Source organism: Myotis myotis, unplaced genomic scaffold (assembly GCF_014108235.1).
Source record: "Myotis myotis isolate mMyoMyo1 unplaced genomic scaffold, mMyoMyo1.p scaffold_m19_p_1, whole genome shotgun sequence".
In the NCBI taxonomy this organism is placed as follows: Eukaryota; Metazoa; Chordata; class Mammalia; order Chiroptera; family Vespertilionidae; genus Myotis; species Myotis myotis.
Window position 1 is genome coordinate 220,090,590 of NW_023416313.1, and position 14,082 is coordinate 220,104,671.

The window sequence follows — 14,082 nt, forward strand, 5'->3', positions numbered from 1 at the left end:
TTGGGTGGCGGAGCCCACACAGTCGGCTCCTTCTTCGGCCGTCTTGTCTCAGGAAGCAGGTCCACCCACCTATCACTCCTCAGACACCATCTTCCTCCCCACACAGCCAGGCAGGTCGCTTCTCCCCCTGCTTTATTTCGAATCTGCCTTTCCCCGTCTACTTTGGACAACTGGTGCAAGCCACCATCATCGCTTCCTGGACGCCGGTGGTGTGCTCCCTGGCCCACCCGCTGTCACTCTGCTCCTGCCCTAAGCAGGCCAGGCCACCCCAGCCCGATGGCTGCAGGGAGGGCGCAGAGGGAGGTGGCAGTCGGCCATTACCTGCATGAAGAAGTGGGCTCCACCACACCCACCTTTTGGATGTCAAAGAGCAACCCAAGTAATCCCGCCGAGTTGTGCAAATGTGTTTGTTCTCGGTAGGGCCCACCAGCATCTGGCGTCCCACCCGCTCTTGGCAACGTGCCTTTTCCGGTTCTCAGGAACTTCCTCTCCCTTTGGTCTAGGGGCCATCTAGGCCAAGCTGTCATTGTGAACGTGTTGGTTTTGGACTCGGGGGAAGAGTGAATGTTTTCTTTTTGAAAAACACCTCCTGTTTTTCCAGGAGGCCCCGCTCACCTCTGAGACAGAATCCAACACACCTGCGAGGAGGCTGGTTCTCCACTCCCAGGGCTCAGGGTGCGGCTCAGCCTTCCCAGGCTCTGAGCCCTCCACCTCTGCTCTGGTTTTGCCTGGATTGCTGTTCTCTCCCACCTCAGCCCCAGAAGTGTTCTTGTCCTTCAAGGCCGAGCACTCTGTGAAGCCCTCCCGGCTCTCTCCCACAGGGAGCTGTTCCCACCATGGTGCAGCCGCGGTCACCCTGCACCTGGTCACTGTCTGTCCCCTCTTGGTTACCTCTATATGCTCAGGCCCCGCTGCAGGCTCGGGAGGCCTTGGGCAGGAAATGCTGGCTCTGCCCCAGCTGAGAAGTGACGGACCCGCTACCTGCACGCTGGGGCCTCTGCTCCCACCTCACCCTCACAGAGCCGAGCACATTTAAGGAGGTGAAACAGGACACGAAGACCCCGGGCACACAGAGCTCACACTCAGCTGACTTGGAGGGCAGAGGGAAGAGCCCGGAGGGTGAAAGCAGGCAGGAGGGGTCCCGGCTGGACCAAGGTCCCAGCCCTGGCTTTCCTTGGACCACAGGGAGCATCCGACAGGTGAGCCATGACACCGGGACCTGTCAGGGCATTCCTGCCGCCACGCCACATTAACGAGTAAAACCAAGTTTTGCAACCCTTCCGAGGAACTGTGTGATCTCTCCACCTGCTCAGGTTTCATCTGGGGAAACTAAGAGCCAGTGACAGGCCAGTGGCCTTGGGCAAGCTGGAGCCACACCTGTGGGTGTGGGCAGAGACGTGGCTGGCAGGCCGCAGGGTCCAACAGGACATGGATGAAACTGCTCTTCCAGCTCAGGGTGACGTCCTCCAGGCTCTGGCCCCCTCACAGTCCCCTTTCCTGTGTCCTCCATCATGGCCCTCATGTGGGGCAGCCACACCGCCCAGCCCTGGCCCACACCTGTTTGTGTTGGGATCCTAAGTGCAGGGAATACTCCTCATTTCCCTCTGAAACTATTGCCCAGTTTCTCCCTTCTCAGGACGGCTGTACTTGAAAGATGCTTCAATCCTTGTTACACTGAAGTGGGGAGGGCTTTAAAGTTCACGGACGCCTTTCGGCCTGATGTCTCAGACTGACTCCAGGAGAAGAGGGAACTTAAGGGTTGTCCGCCTGGCTGAGCCCAGGTGACAAGGCGTCCTGGGCTCAGGCAAGAGCTCTCCTTCGGTGCTGGGGCTGCTGAGGTGGGCAAATAACCCGAACGCCCTAAAACCCCCTAACCCCTACCTCTTGGCCAGCAGCTTGTTCATCTCTTCCATGAGGCCTCCTCCTCCGCCCCCACTGCTCGCCCGATTGGCGTCAGACTTGGAGGTCCCGCTGGGACTGGAGCCTCCGGACGCATCTTCGGGCTGTGGGGAAGGACCAGCATTTAGTCTGCTGTCGTGGTGGACATCACTCGAGGGGATCATGGGGACGTGTGATTCCCACGATGGCAGCGCAGAAGAGGCCCAAGGGGTCGAGTCCCATCCCCCCCACCCACAGGTGACAAACAGAGAGGGACCAGGCCTGGCCGGTCAGTGGATGCTCGCCTGGCGCCCAGCGTGACCCGAGGGGAGACAATCCTTGGCATGGAAGCCGGCCTCCCATCAGAGGTGTCCGAGCCCGGCCTCGGCCCAGGAGCTCTGCCTTCCAGCAGTGGGCGGAAGGGCTCAGGAAGTAAGGCTGGGCCTGCGGGGGCTGGTTTCCATGAGAAGCACTGACGGAGAGATGGACTCGGGGCCCAAGTCCTAACTGCGCCTGATGAGGGAACCACTTCCCGCCCTGCTGTGAAGGTCACCGTGAGGATCACAGCAGGTTACAAAGCTGCAAGCGGCTCCTGGTCTACCCAGTGCCGTCCCATCCGGTTCTCACTGAAAACAGCCAGCAGAGGTGGTGTCCAGATTGGGGAGGGCGGGGCTTCGCTTGGGGTGTTGGGGACAGGGGAAGGCTCCGTCCATTCGGCAGTTAGAAACTTGCCCCCAGCCCATCCGGCCTGTTCTCAGGGACGCTTACCCGCTGGACCCTCCTCAGCTTGGCCCCCGCCAGGGCAGCAGCCAGTCCTGACACGGAGCTCTCGTCGTGGCTGGCGCCCTGGGCTCCTCCGGCTGGCAGTGGGGGTGGGGGAGGGGGAGTGGCCCCTGTGGGTGGCGGTGGGACAGGGGGTGGGGGCGGGGGTGGAGGCCCACTACACGAGAGGGGGGCGCTGACTGCAGATGAGGGGTGCCCCGGTGGGAGGGTGGGTCCTGAAACACAACAGAGGGGCTCAGTTAGTCCCTAGCCCTCACTGTGCTTCCTGGGAGGGAGGAGGGACAGGTCAGCCTGCTGCTCTGAGGGAGCAGGGACAGCTCAGGCTGCCTCTTCCATGCCCTTGGGGTGAGCTTGGCCCTGCTCCGGTCACTTCCTATGCCAGTCCCCTGGCTGGACCCACAGTGTCTAACGCCCCTTGAGCTCAGCTACCTTTGTCCTGCTCTAGTGGTGTGTCTCCAGGGGGAGGAAGGTCTTTGGTGGCTCAGATTGTACCCTTTTCTTCTGTGTCCCTTCTCTGTGCCTTGCACCACCCTAGGCACCAGCAGACGCTGATCCCTGAGATGCGACTGTGAGTGACCCTTGGCCTCATGACAGGGAGCAATGCTGAGTGCTGGTCAGTCCCCTGTCCCTATCTCCCCTCAACATCCAGCACCAGAGGCTGGTGGGAGGAGCCACAAAGCTGAGCTAACCGCCCACTCTCTCCTGTTCTCTGGGTCCCCTACTGTCATCGAAGGTGACTGGCACACTGAGACCTATGTAGCTCTTCACAGAGGCCCGATGCGCACGGCACCACTGCGGTGGGGGGCTGCCACCGAGCAGTATGGGGAGCAGGCCTGTGGGCTCTCACCTGTGGCTGAGGTTCTTCTCTCTAGGGACTCCTGGCGCTGCTGCTCCATCACTTGTCTGAAAAGCAAAAGAACCAGGGGGTCCACGGAGCACAGGCTGCAAGGCTGGGTTTTGCCGGCTCTTCCCGAGGACCCACTGTGCGCCCTGGGCTGGGGGGGGGGGGGGCCTCACAGTGAGCTTCCCTCATCCCCTCCCTGGCTCTGATGGCCACTGGGCTTGCCTCCCCCACTTAACAGAGGTGGGGCACGTGACTGGTCCAAGATCTCCAAACAGGTGGGTGCCGGCAGCCTCCTGAGTCTCAGGCACCCCTAAACAGGGAGCCCCCCACGAAGGCTCGGGCGCCATGTGGACGAGTGACCACGCTTTCCTCTAGGCTGGATGGGCCCCCTGGCTTCTGTGCCTGTGGTCTCAGCCGACCCGACCTCAAATGTCCTGTCCCCACGGCACCTGGCTAAGTCCCGGAACAATTCCCAGGCGCTGGGGGTTGTCGGAAGCGGACACTCCGCGGGCACGTGCTCATTCTTTTCGGCACAGATGTAGCCGCAGGCCTGGCCTCCACGGCAGGGCCATGTGGTGCGGGCAGTGTAGGCTGAGAGCCTCGCGGGGAACCCACACTGAGCTCCTGACGGCAGAGCAGCTTCGCGCACTCTCACAGGCCGGTCGAGTGAGGACACTGACCCACAAACACGTCCGCAGAATCTGGGACGGTGGCGCTGGAGCAGGAGGGGGCTCAGGAGTCATGTGGACCAGGGACGGCAGCAGCCTCACCGGTGTGCGCCCACCCTAAATGCCTGCTGTGCAGCAGGGGGCAGGGCGCTTCGATGCCCACCTGGCTCAGGGGAGGCGGAACTGGAGGCCAGCCGTGTCTGCATGGCAGGGGGGCTGTGGGCCGTGAGTCTGCGCCCTGTGCACGGCGAGCTGGCCTTTCTCTGGTGCCTGGCACCGGGTCCCACACTCAGTGAGTGCAGCTGCTCGCATCTTAGAGGAAGGTCACAGTTTACTGCAAAGACCATTCAGAGGGGGGGAGCTTTCTGGTTCCCATTCTGGGGTTCCTGGCTTTGTGGGCCTCCGATTCTTCTCCATAAAATAAGCATCCTATCACCTGTCCTAGGGAGTTCTTTTAAGAGTTATACCTGGTACCTAAAAAATAACGGAAAAGACCCTTTGGCATTAAAGGTGTCTGAACAACTCCCAGCAACAACTCCATTAGCCTCTCCTAAACTGCCGAGACATCACCCCACACTCCACCCTGCCCAGCAGAATTCATACTTAGAAGCCCTCCGTAAAATGAGGTGTTCGGAAGTATTTACAAATCGGGTTGTGCTTATCACAGCTCCCGGTGCAGGCTCCGGCAGCCACCCTGGCAGGCACCAGCAGGGCCCCTGCTCTGTAGTTTGCCTCCTGCCGTTCACAGACTGACTTCCAGGGGCGCTCCGGCCTGCGGCCAGTTGACTGCTGGCAACACTGACAGCCTGCAGCCAGTGGCCTCCCACGCCTTGGACTGGGGTGGTGGGTTAAGACAATGCAGCGTGGTGATGTTCAACCAGTTCTGAGAGAGCCAAGGGAGGGTCTGTTCAGGCCCACATGCCCCTGGTGCATTCTCTCGCCGTGTGGTAGGGCTCACTCATGCCCTCTGGGACCTGGCGGGCGGCTGAGCTGGGCTGGACCAGGTACTTGGTTCTGCCTCTAACTCCTGCCTCCTTTGGGCAAGCCCTCCCATTGCCCTGAGGGCAGTGGGGGGTACAATGGGGCAGAGCCCTTGTGAACAGTTGCCGTTTTCCTGAGAGGCCAGAAGACAGGCCTGAGGAGTCAGTCAACATGGGAGTTAGTATAAAGGAGTCTGTCCAGGGAGTGTTCCCTCCCCCACTCATTGCTTGACCTGAGCAGAGCCAGGACTAAACTAACACTGTCATCCTCACAGCACAAAGGGCCTGGAGGGTATTGTGCTCAGTGAATACGTCAAATACCATGATTTCACTTATATGCGGAATCTAACGAAAACATACACGAACAAACAAATTAAAACAGACTTACAGACACAGAGGACTGATGATGATGGCAGAGGGGAGCGGGCTGGGGACTGTGTGAGAAAGGTGAAGGGACCGAGAAGTGCAGCTCGGTAGTTAAGAACAGTCATGGGATGTAGAGCACAGCACGGGGAGCACAGGCAGTCACACTGTAGGAACTGTATGCTGCCAGGTGGGTTCTGGGAGTACGGAGGGGACCACTTTGTAATTACACGATTGCCTAACCACTATGCGGTGCATGAAACTAATACAAAATGCTGATGTAAACTTTAACTTAAAAATAAAATAAAAGTAGACACAAAAAATAATGAAAACAAAAATAAAAACAAAAGTAAAAAAATCCCTGTCATATTCAAATGGGAAACGAAGGCCTGGGAACTGCCGAGGGCCCTAAGTACACGTCAGAGCAGCGCTCAGAGAGCCTTCTCTCCAGGGGAGGAAGAGGCTGGAGAGAACGCCCGAGGGCCTCAGGCCGGGCGAGGCTGGGACATCCCTCCCACCCTAGCCTGGGGCCCTACTGGCATCTAGCCTCAGCCCTTGGGGTCCTGGCCGCCTAGGTTCAAGCCCTGGCCCTGCCTTTCCTGGCAACGTGACCTGGGAGGCCACGCCCTCCTGGGCCACCAGGACCTCTGCTGTAACGTCAGGACAACAGCACTGCCCTTCCTCCCAGTTCGCACACTGTAGGAGCAGCTCGGAGAGGATGGGGTGCCATCCTAGGGCCCGTGCCCCCCAGGAGCTGCCTCCTCCACAGGCTGGCCGCACAAGGACATCGCCGCGGCCCTGGCCCTGGCTCACACAGTGCTCTCATGGCCTCCGCCACTTTAACCTTCCCGGGAGCTGAGTGGGCAGGGGGCTGAGGTCCTCCAGAGAGGCCGTGGCCTGCCCAAGGCCTCCAGTGGAGGGGGGTAGGGCCAGGTCTCACGAGGCCTTCACACAGAGTGAAGGGAGACGGCACAGGACGGTGCCAAGGCCAGGGCCTCAGTCAGACAGATCCGGGCAGCCTTGGCCACGTGACCCAATCCCTTCCCGTCATGCCAACTACCTCCTCATACACCTGGAAGGCATGTTAGCTAAGAGCACAGCACGCAGGGCACTGCCTGGTTCATGAGGGCTGCAACGGGAGGCCTGGGGTTCTCTGTGAAACCACGGGCTCACCCCCCTGGCAAAGCAGCAATGGCCTGGCTCCCTCTTCCTCTCTGCTCAGGCCTGCTCCCTGTCCTGGGAGTCCTGCCCTAGCTGCGGCGTGTCCTGTGCTGGCTGAACGGTGCCCTGGCCACCAGGCTGGGCCCTGCTGGGGGGACGTTACCTTCTCTGGATGTCCATCTCATCAGGAGAGGGGCCATTCTGCACCTGCCGCTGGGTGGACGGGCCTGTGGGGCAGAGAAGCACAGAGTACGGTGGTTAGTGGAGAAGAAAGGCCCCGGCAAACACACCTGGACCTGTCTTTGTCCTCCTGGTCGGTCCCATGAGGCGTCCTTGACCTTTCGACAGGGGTTCTGACACCTGTGTAATAGCCGGCCCCCTCTCAGCCTCTCAGTCACCTCTCTCACCCTTCGTGTGGCTCTTCCATCGGGGCCAGTAAGTGGGATGGCGTTTTCACATGGTGCAGATCACCCCTTCTGGCTACCGACGCCTCTCTAACCACATTTGCCGTTTCCACTTCCTCACTTGCCACTGTCCCCCGAAGCCACTGTAACTAAAATCGCCAGTGCACTTACTTGGCGTCACCAAACCCCGAAGACCCATTTCTTCCGACTTTTGAGCAAAGGAACAGCCCTAGAGCAGGTAAGTGTCAGAGCCAGGGTCAGCCCTGGGCTGCCTGCACCTCTGGGTCTGCAGCTGTGGGGTGGGAGTGGCCGTTGGAGGCAGAGCTGCCACTGTGGAGCCTCCCAGGCCACACCCTTGCCCTGGATCCTGAAGGCAGGGCCTGGAGCAGGGGGAGGCCTGCGCATGACCCGTGTCCACACAGGGCTGATGCTGTCACATTTATACGAAAAGCCAGGCTTCTGCCCCGACCCAAGAAAGAGCTGATTGTCCCTTCCCTTTGCCAGCTCAGGTGTCACGGGAAGTGTGGAGTCTCAGCGAGGGGGCGGGGCTCAAGCGGGTTTCTTTCTCGCTGACTAGGTGGGGCAGGGGCTTGTCTCCTCCCCAGGAGGAGGTGACAGCATCAGCCTGCGACAAAACCCACCCGGTGCAGAAGGCCTCTGGAGGGGCTTCAGGCAGAGGAGGGGTGAGCGGGCTGTGCCCTGGATCAGGGGCCTGGTGGGGTAGGGTGACAGGATCTCAGAGCTGAAACGGACCCTCTGATTGCGGGCAGCCTCCTGCCCAGCACAGGAACCACGTGTGCCTCCCGGGCAGGTCCTCGGGTGCACCCCACTGCCTCCCAGGTGAGCAAGGGCTTTCTTACTCTGAGGTGCCAAACCCACCCCGCCTCGAAGGTCCCATTTCCTCCACCGTGTGGCGCAGCATGGTCTGAATGCTTTTCTCTGCTTGACAGCCCTTTCCAGACCGTCTATTAGCCTCCATATCTGACAGTTTCAGACTTTGCTGTCCGGGGCCCCGGCATCTGCTGCTTCTGGCATGGTTTCCCTGAGCCATGCTTTGGGGCTTGCCCGCCCCGGTGTGGAGGATCCCGATGGTGGGTGGGGGCCAGGCTGGGTGGGAGGAGGAGAGGCCGCCCAGCACTCGAGGAAAACTCCCTGGTGGGCCTGCCAGGCCTGCTCTGGGGGCAGCAGGGGAGAGGCCTGCGGATTTTTTTAGAGGTGACTAACGATGCCTGGCGTGGTGATCTGGCTGTAGTAGGAAATAAGTGTTATGTTCTTTCCCTGTCTCTAAATACTTTTTTTCCCTTTATTTAACACATAATTCTGTGCTCTAAAACATTCATTTTCCTGGCTATAAATAACATGTAATATATGTTCAGTCTAACAGACATCAGAAAATCTGAAAAGTTTAACAAAGAAAGGAAACACTCTCAATTAAAAAGACCCGGAGGGACAAGCTCTTCCCTCGCCCAGCGGGCCAGGCTCAGGTCCCGGGAGCCTCCCTGGTCATCAGGAACATGAGAGCAGCAATGACAGCGGCAGCAGCTCTCCTCAAAGCCCTGATTCTAACTCCCAGCCCCACCCGACAGCGCCGCTGGTACCAGGCGAGGAAACAGCCCAGAACGGGGGAGTGACTCGCTCAGGGCCTCACAGACGGCAGGCGGTGAAGCCAGACTCAAACTACGTGCCAAACACACCTTCTTCCTTAAACTCAACCACACTGCGGGGTCGGATGGAGACCGGCTTGAGGAGGAGGAACACAGGAGAAGGGGCGGCTGGCCCGCTGCCAAAGAGCAGGACCACAGGGTCGCAGCCTGAGGGGTGCACAGCCTCTGCCTGGTGTTCACGCAGCAGACAGGGGTCCCCCAGCTCTGACCCACCCACATCCTGGCCGAGGCAGGAGGGAGGGCGTTCTAGCCCTGGTCTCTGCTGCTGAGCCCACGGCCTGAATCTGGAGGCTGAGGCACTGTCCCGGAGACCCTGTCTAGCGCCTGAAGCCCACCATACCCTGGCCAGGCCCCGCCCTAGGACCGAGGTCTCACACCCGGGCAATACTAGCTGCTTGAAGGTCTCTGCGTCTGCTGCACTGGCCTGGTCACAGGAAGTGTTGGCCACCCCTTTGTCGGGACCCCAGATGGCAGCCAGCTGTCCGCACAGTGGTCTGTGCTGATCCTGTGCTTGGGTCCCTCATCGGCCTGTAGAGCTCGGCTCCTCCCAGCCCCCCGCCAGCCTGTCCTCCAGAGGTGGGGGATCTAACAGGGGCTCTCGCTGTCCCCAGGGGCTCTGGCCCCTGTACTTGAGACATGCTTTAAAATTAGACAGCTGGCATCTTAGCACAGAGGGAAGAGACAACACTGGGGTGCATAAGGCCTTCCATGAATTCTGCTTAAACTAAGAAATGTTAGTCTGCTTTGAGCTCTGAGTGTCCTGAACATTAGTACAGTCCCTCCCTGTGGAAGGGTCGGCCCAGTGGCCCACGGTACCTGCAGCAGACGGTCTCCTGGCTGATTCCCCCCACTGGCTTGGCTGCCCCCTGGCAGAGGCAGGGTGGGGAGACTGGGAGAAGGATTGCTCCCCCAGAACTGTCTGGGATCCCTTGGGAAATTGCTGGTACAGACTTTTGTAAGTGCTTTCCCGGTGAGAAAATCTCAGGGTGGGGCACTGGGTGGCTGGTGGCCACTTCCCTGTCCCAGTGTTGAGTCACCTGCATGATTTCCTGGTGGAGCATCGGAAGCCAGGGAGGAGGCCACAGGCTCCTGTGTCACGGAGTCACCTCTAGTCACGTCCCACCTCCAAGATCCAGTGAGGGAGCGGGTGGGACCCAGCTCCTCCTCCACCCACATCTCGTCAGTTACCGCGTCCCACAGCTGCTGTGCCTGAGGCCCAACAGCATCCATCGCCGTGCGGCTGCCTCAGCATCTGCCTCCTGTGATGCCGCTCTACCTCGGGAGCCTTTTCCACCTTCCCTCCTCCTGTCTGCTCTCCACACTGACAGTGCAGACTACACTCTGGAAACACAAGCCTGACCTTTACGGGGTTCAGTCCGAGCTCCAGCGAACAAGATTCCAGCCCACCCTGCAGCCACTTCTCCTGGGCCCGCTTCCGCACAGACCTGCCTTTCCCTAAGCCCACCAAATGCCCGCTCCCCAGCTGGACCCCCCGCCCCGGAGGGACACAGAGTGGTGGTGGCTCTGAGAGGTGAGGGGGCTGGCCCAGGGCCATGGGGCTCATGATGCTGGCCTTGGTGTCATGAGCTTGCTGAATCTGGGAGCTGACTGAAGTTGGGGGACACAGCAGAGAAAAAAACACTGGGGGAGGGGGTCGCTGGGCCAGACTCCAGCCATGAGCCACAGATGGGGACCCAGGCGAGTCAGCCTGGCTGACCAGAGGCACTGTCGTGGGCCAGACTGAAGGAGGCAGTGGGGCCAGGAGGTCTGAAGTCACCTCTGTGTTGGTCAGCGCTGCGTCCCCACCTGGACCGCCCTGAGGCCTGGGGAGGTAGCCCTCAGTTTCTCACCGGTGAGCAGGTGGTAATGAGCTCAGGCAGCCTCCCTAAAGGCTTCCATCCCTGTCTCTGCCATGATCTGACACAGGGTCCCACCGAGAGGGATGATCGTGCCCAGGACAGCTGCCCGTGTCTAACGGAGAGGGGCGGGGAGAGCAGAGGAGGCTGGGCTCCAGGAGACGCTGCAGAGCTGGGGCAGGCAGGGGGCAGGCGGGCCCAGGTCACGCTCGCCGTGCAGGGACTGCCAGCGCTGGGCCCTCGTCCCAGGACACAGCCTGTTCACCTCCACAGAGTCCGCCTTTTACGCCCCAGGGATAGGACTGCTCTGCTCTCCAGGTTCCCAGCACCCAACAGAGTTCTTGGCCTCTGGTCAATGCTCAGTAAATATTTGTTGAAAATAAATGACTGGGCCCTGGGCGAATGGTCTGCGCATCTCCAGCCAACTGTGGAGACGAGGGCAGGTGACATTTGTACAGCTCTTCTCACCGCTGGAAACTGATTGGGCTGGGACTGCGCCCCATAAGCCTCGAGAGCAGGTGAGACACTGCAGGCCACTGGTGGAGGCACCTGGAACATACATACAGTGGGAAGGGAAAGGGAAGAGAACTCAAGTTTATTGGGCAGTTTACAGAGAGCCCTCCTGGAATCCTCACACTCATCTCCATTTTCTCCACGAGAAGCTGGAAAGTAACATAAGTCACCAGTGAAGCCAGCTCCAGCCCCAGAACAGAGGCTCTGAAGCCAATGCCCTCCTCTGCCGCGTGTGACCCCAGGACACTGAAGCACATGCTGGACATCCCTCCAGAGGAAGGAAGGGTGGGCAGAGAGGTGGGGAGGAGCAAGGGTCCTTCAGAGGGTCAGGAAGGGCTGAGCACATGAACCACGTGGGAGAGAGGGAGGGGAGGGCTGGGGTGGGGCGGGCAGGAGCCACAGCCTCTCAGCACCTGCTGGCCTCTGGAAGTGAGGCTGTGGGTCTGCCTGATGCTGCCTCCCGCCTGTCCCTGCCCTGGTGCTCCGTCCCTGGAGCGCTTGGGTGAGGTGTGTGCAAACAAGTGCCTGTCCCAGGCTCTCGGGCTGCCCTGGTCTGGCCTCTGTGCGGAGGGCTGAAGGTGTGATGGGACTTGATCACAGAGGGGAGGGCGGTTCTAGCTGCCAGTGGCTTTCTCCCAGTGCGCTGAGACCCACCTCGCTAGCACCGCCCCCACCGGTCCCTGCAGGACAGACGGTCAGTCTTTCCAGGGTTGGTGGCTTGGCGGCCGCTGGACAGTGAGAACAGTGCTTGTGCCCCTCTAGACCTCTGCTGCCCCTCACTCCCGTTCCCAGTCTCTCCCCATTCCTGGCTGGCCTCTTCCGGACTGTTCCAGTTTGTACAGACCCCTGCAGAGGGAACTTGGAGCCAAGAAACCCCCGTTTTTGCTAGAGTTCTGCCACAAGTAATTATGGGGAGCTCCTCTCTGGGCCTCAGTTTCCTATAAAATGAGAAGGGTGGAGCCAAGGCCATGGGGTTCCAAATCTCTGCAGTGTGAGGGACAAGGAAGAAAATGTACCAGAATGGTAACAGTGGCTCTCTCTGGACTGTGGGATCACTTCCCTCTTTCCAATTTCCATATCAGGCAAATGAAGGATGCCCTACCTTATACTAAAGACACATGGCAGAGTCCCCACAGAGGGAAGAGCCCTTTGGGGCCCCAGCCCCGTGAGACGGGCGGGCGCAAGGCACAGCCTGCAGTGGGGCACTGCTGACACCTCCTCCCGAGAAAGGCCATCGTCCTGCCTACCCATTAACATTTATGAGGCTCGGGGACACCGCCCCCCCCCCCGCTCCTCTGGGACAGAGGGACGGCCAGGTTTCGAGTTAGCCTCCATAGGAAAGGCATCCCCTGGGCCTCCGGAAGGGACGGAACTTGAGCTCCCAGGAGCTCCCGAGACAAAGGATCCAGCACCTGCTCCGTGAGGCTCGATGGGATTTCTGGCCAGCACACGACAGCCACCTGGTCGGGGCTGGGCAGAGGCCCAAGCCCCGTGGCTCCCCTCCCCCTCTGCCATCTCTCTGGCTGGCTCCTCTCCTTTATCAAGAAGGCCCCTCCATTTTGGACTGACTTACAGCCACACTTTGACATGGGGGGAGGCAGCCTTCCCAGGCCAATTCCCTAGCATGTCTTCCCCTCTCGTTTCCAGGTTCCTGCTGCCAAGCAAGCAAGTGACCATGCGGGAATGGAGCCTGTGATCTGGGCCCACAAATCAGAGTCACCTTGCCAAGGCCACACAGGAACTGGTGGCAGAGCTAGGACCAGTGCCCAGGACGAATGTCACCCAGTCCAGGGCTGTGTCTACTCCAGCATGCTGTGCCCAGCAGCACCCCCCTGCCCCAGCTTAGCAGCAGACACACTCCGACTGCCTCCCTTGTTGAACACCAGGTTCGTAGCTTGTTTACGTTCCCCGGGGTGTTTCTAGTGCCCTCTCTGCCCGGTCCTCACTACTGAGTTACTGAGTGCAGGCTCCCAGTGGGCTGAAGCGGGAAGCAAGCAGCCTGGTTAGCTCAGACCAGCAGTCATTTGATGCATCACCCACTGCAACCCCGCGGGAGATCTGCCCCCCGCCCCCTGGGCCACCAGTGTCCGTGCAACCCCAGGGTGACCAATGGCTGCATGACCTGTGGGCCTGGGAGGTCAGCATGTGCAGAGGCAGAGACTCAATCCAGAGGGACTAAAGCCCAAGGCCACAGTCAGGAGTGCCTATCTGGTGGCTAGAGGAAAGTCCTTTCCCTGGGACAAGGGCGGCAGGAGACCGCTGTGCCACCCCGGGGCCAGCGAGCAGCACTCCCTCCCGGAACCTCTCCTCCTACAGAGGATCCTGAGGGAGGAACACATCCTGAACGCTGGGGGAGCAGCTGGAACACGGCCACCAGCCTGCGTGGCCCCTCGCAGGCTCTGTCAGGCCAGTGAGTTTCCTAGTGACACTGTTTCTCCCTTTCCCAATAAGCTCAGTTCAGGACACACAACAAGCCTTTAAAAGAATTGCAAACGGAACGAAGTGCAATAAAAACCGGCCACCTCGACGGTGTGACAAAGCTCCTGCGCAACATTTTTTTGATTAATCTGCTCAACTATCCAGGGCAGGGCCCATCAGACCTATTTATAGATGGGGAAACTGAGGCTCGGACAGGGCGACTGACTCGCCCAAGGCCACTTGCGCCTCAAGTGACCGGTGCTGCCGGGACAAGAGTCCTCATGTCCCGAGGCCCCGTCTGCACGCTGCTGTTTCCGCCCGCCCGTCCTGCAAAGCCTGCGTGTAAACAGCTTCCAAGCCCTCTATGGGTCAGTGGCAGGTACTTGGCCCCGAGGTCCAGAGTGCATGACCCTCCCCCCACTCCCACCCCAACCCCCAACAGCTGGGGCGGAAGGAGGGGCCTTGGGGAGCAGGAAGGAGGGAGGCGCCCGTCACCTACAGTTCACTCTGCAAAGCACGGTGCAGTCGCAGTGGCAGAAGCAGAAGCAGT

General features: G+C 60.1%; 2 protein-coding genes across 10 annotated transcripts in view; one reads left to right on the plus strand and one right to left on the minus strand.

Moving 5' to 3' along the window:
• Positions 1-14,082, plus strand: part of DEGS2 (delta 4-desaturase, sphingolipid 2) — a 48,996-nt gene that overhangs the window by 26,833 nt on the left and 8,081 nt on the right. The window contains exons 3-4 of one of the 4 annotated variants that reach the window (XR_004968829.1): positions 12,762-13,000; positions 13,566-13,911. Coding sequence is in view for 2 of the 4 variants with exons in the window: in XM_036317254.1 (XP_036173147.1) it covers positions 12,762-13,000; positions 13,431-13,440 (249 nt within the window). In the remaining 2 variants the exon portion in view is untranslated. Of the gene's footprint in view, positions 1-12,761; positions 13,001-13,430; positions 13,912-14,082 lie in introns of those variants that run through there. The other 3 variants (XR_004968830.1, XM_036317254.1, XM_036317243.1) reach the window with 3 other exon arrangements.
• Positions 1-14,082, minus strand: part of EVL (Enah/Vasp-like) — a 112,706-nt gene that overhangs the window by 9,178 nt on the left and 89,446 nt on the right. For all 6 annotated transcript variants that reach the window (XM_036317222.1, XM_036317221.1, XM_036317220.1 and 3 more), the window contains exons 4-7: positions 6,841-6,904; positions 3,509-3,564; positions 2,647-2,876; positions 1,882-2,003 (exon numbers count right to left, since the gene is read on the minus strand). In XM_036317222.1, the coding sequence (XP_036173115.1) occupies positions 1,882-2,003; positions 2,647-2,876; positions 3,509-3,564; positions 6,841-6,904 (472 nt within the window). The remainder of the gene's footprint in view (positions 1-1,881; positions 2,004-2,646; positions 2,877-3,508; positions 3,565-6,840; positions 6,905-14,082) is intronic.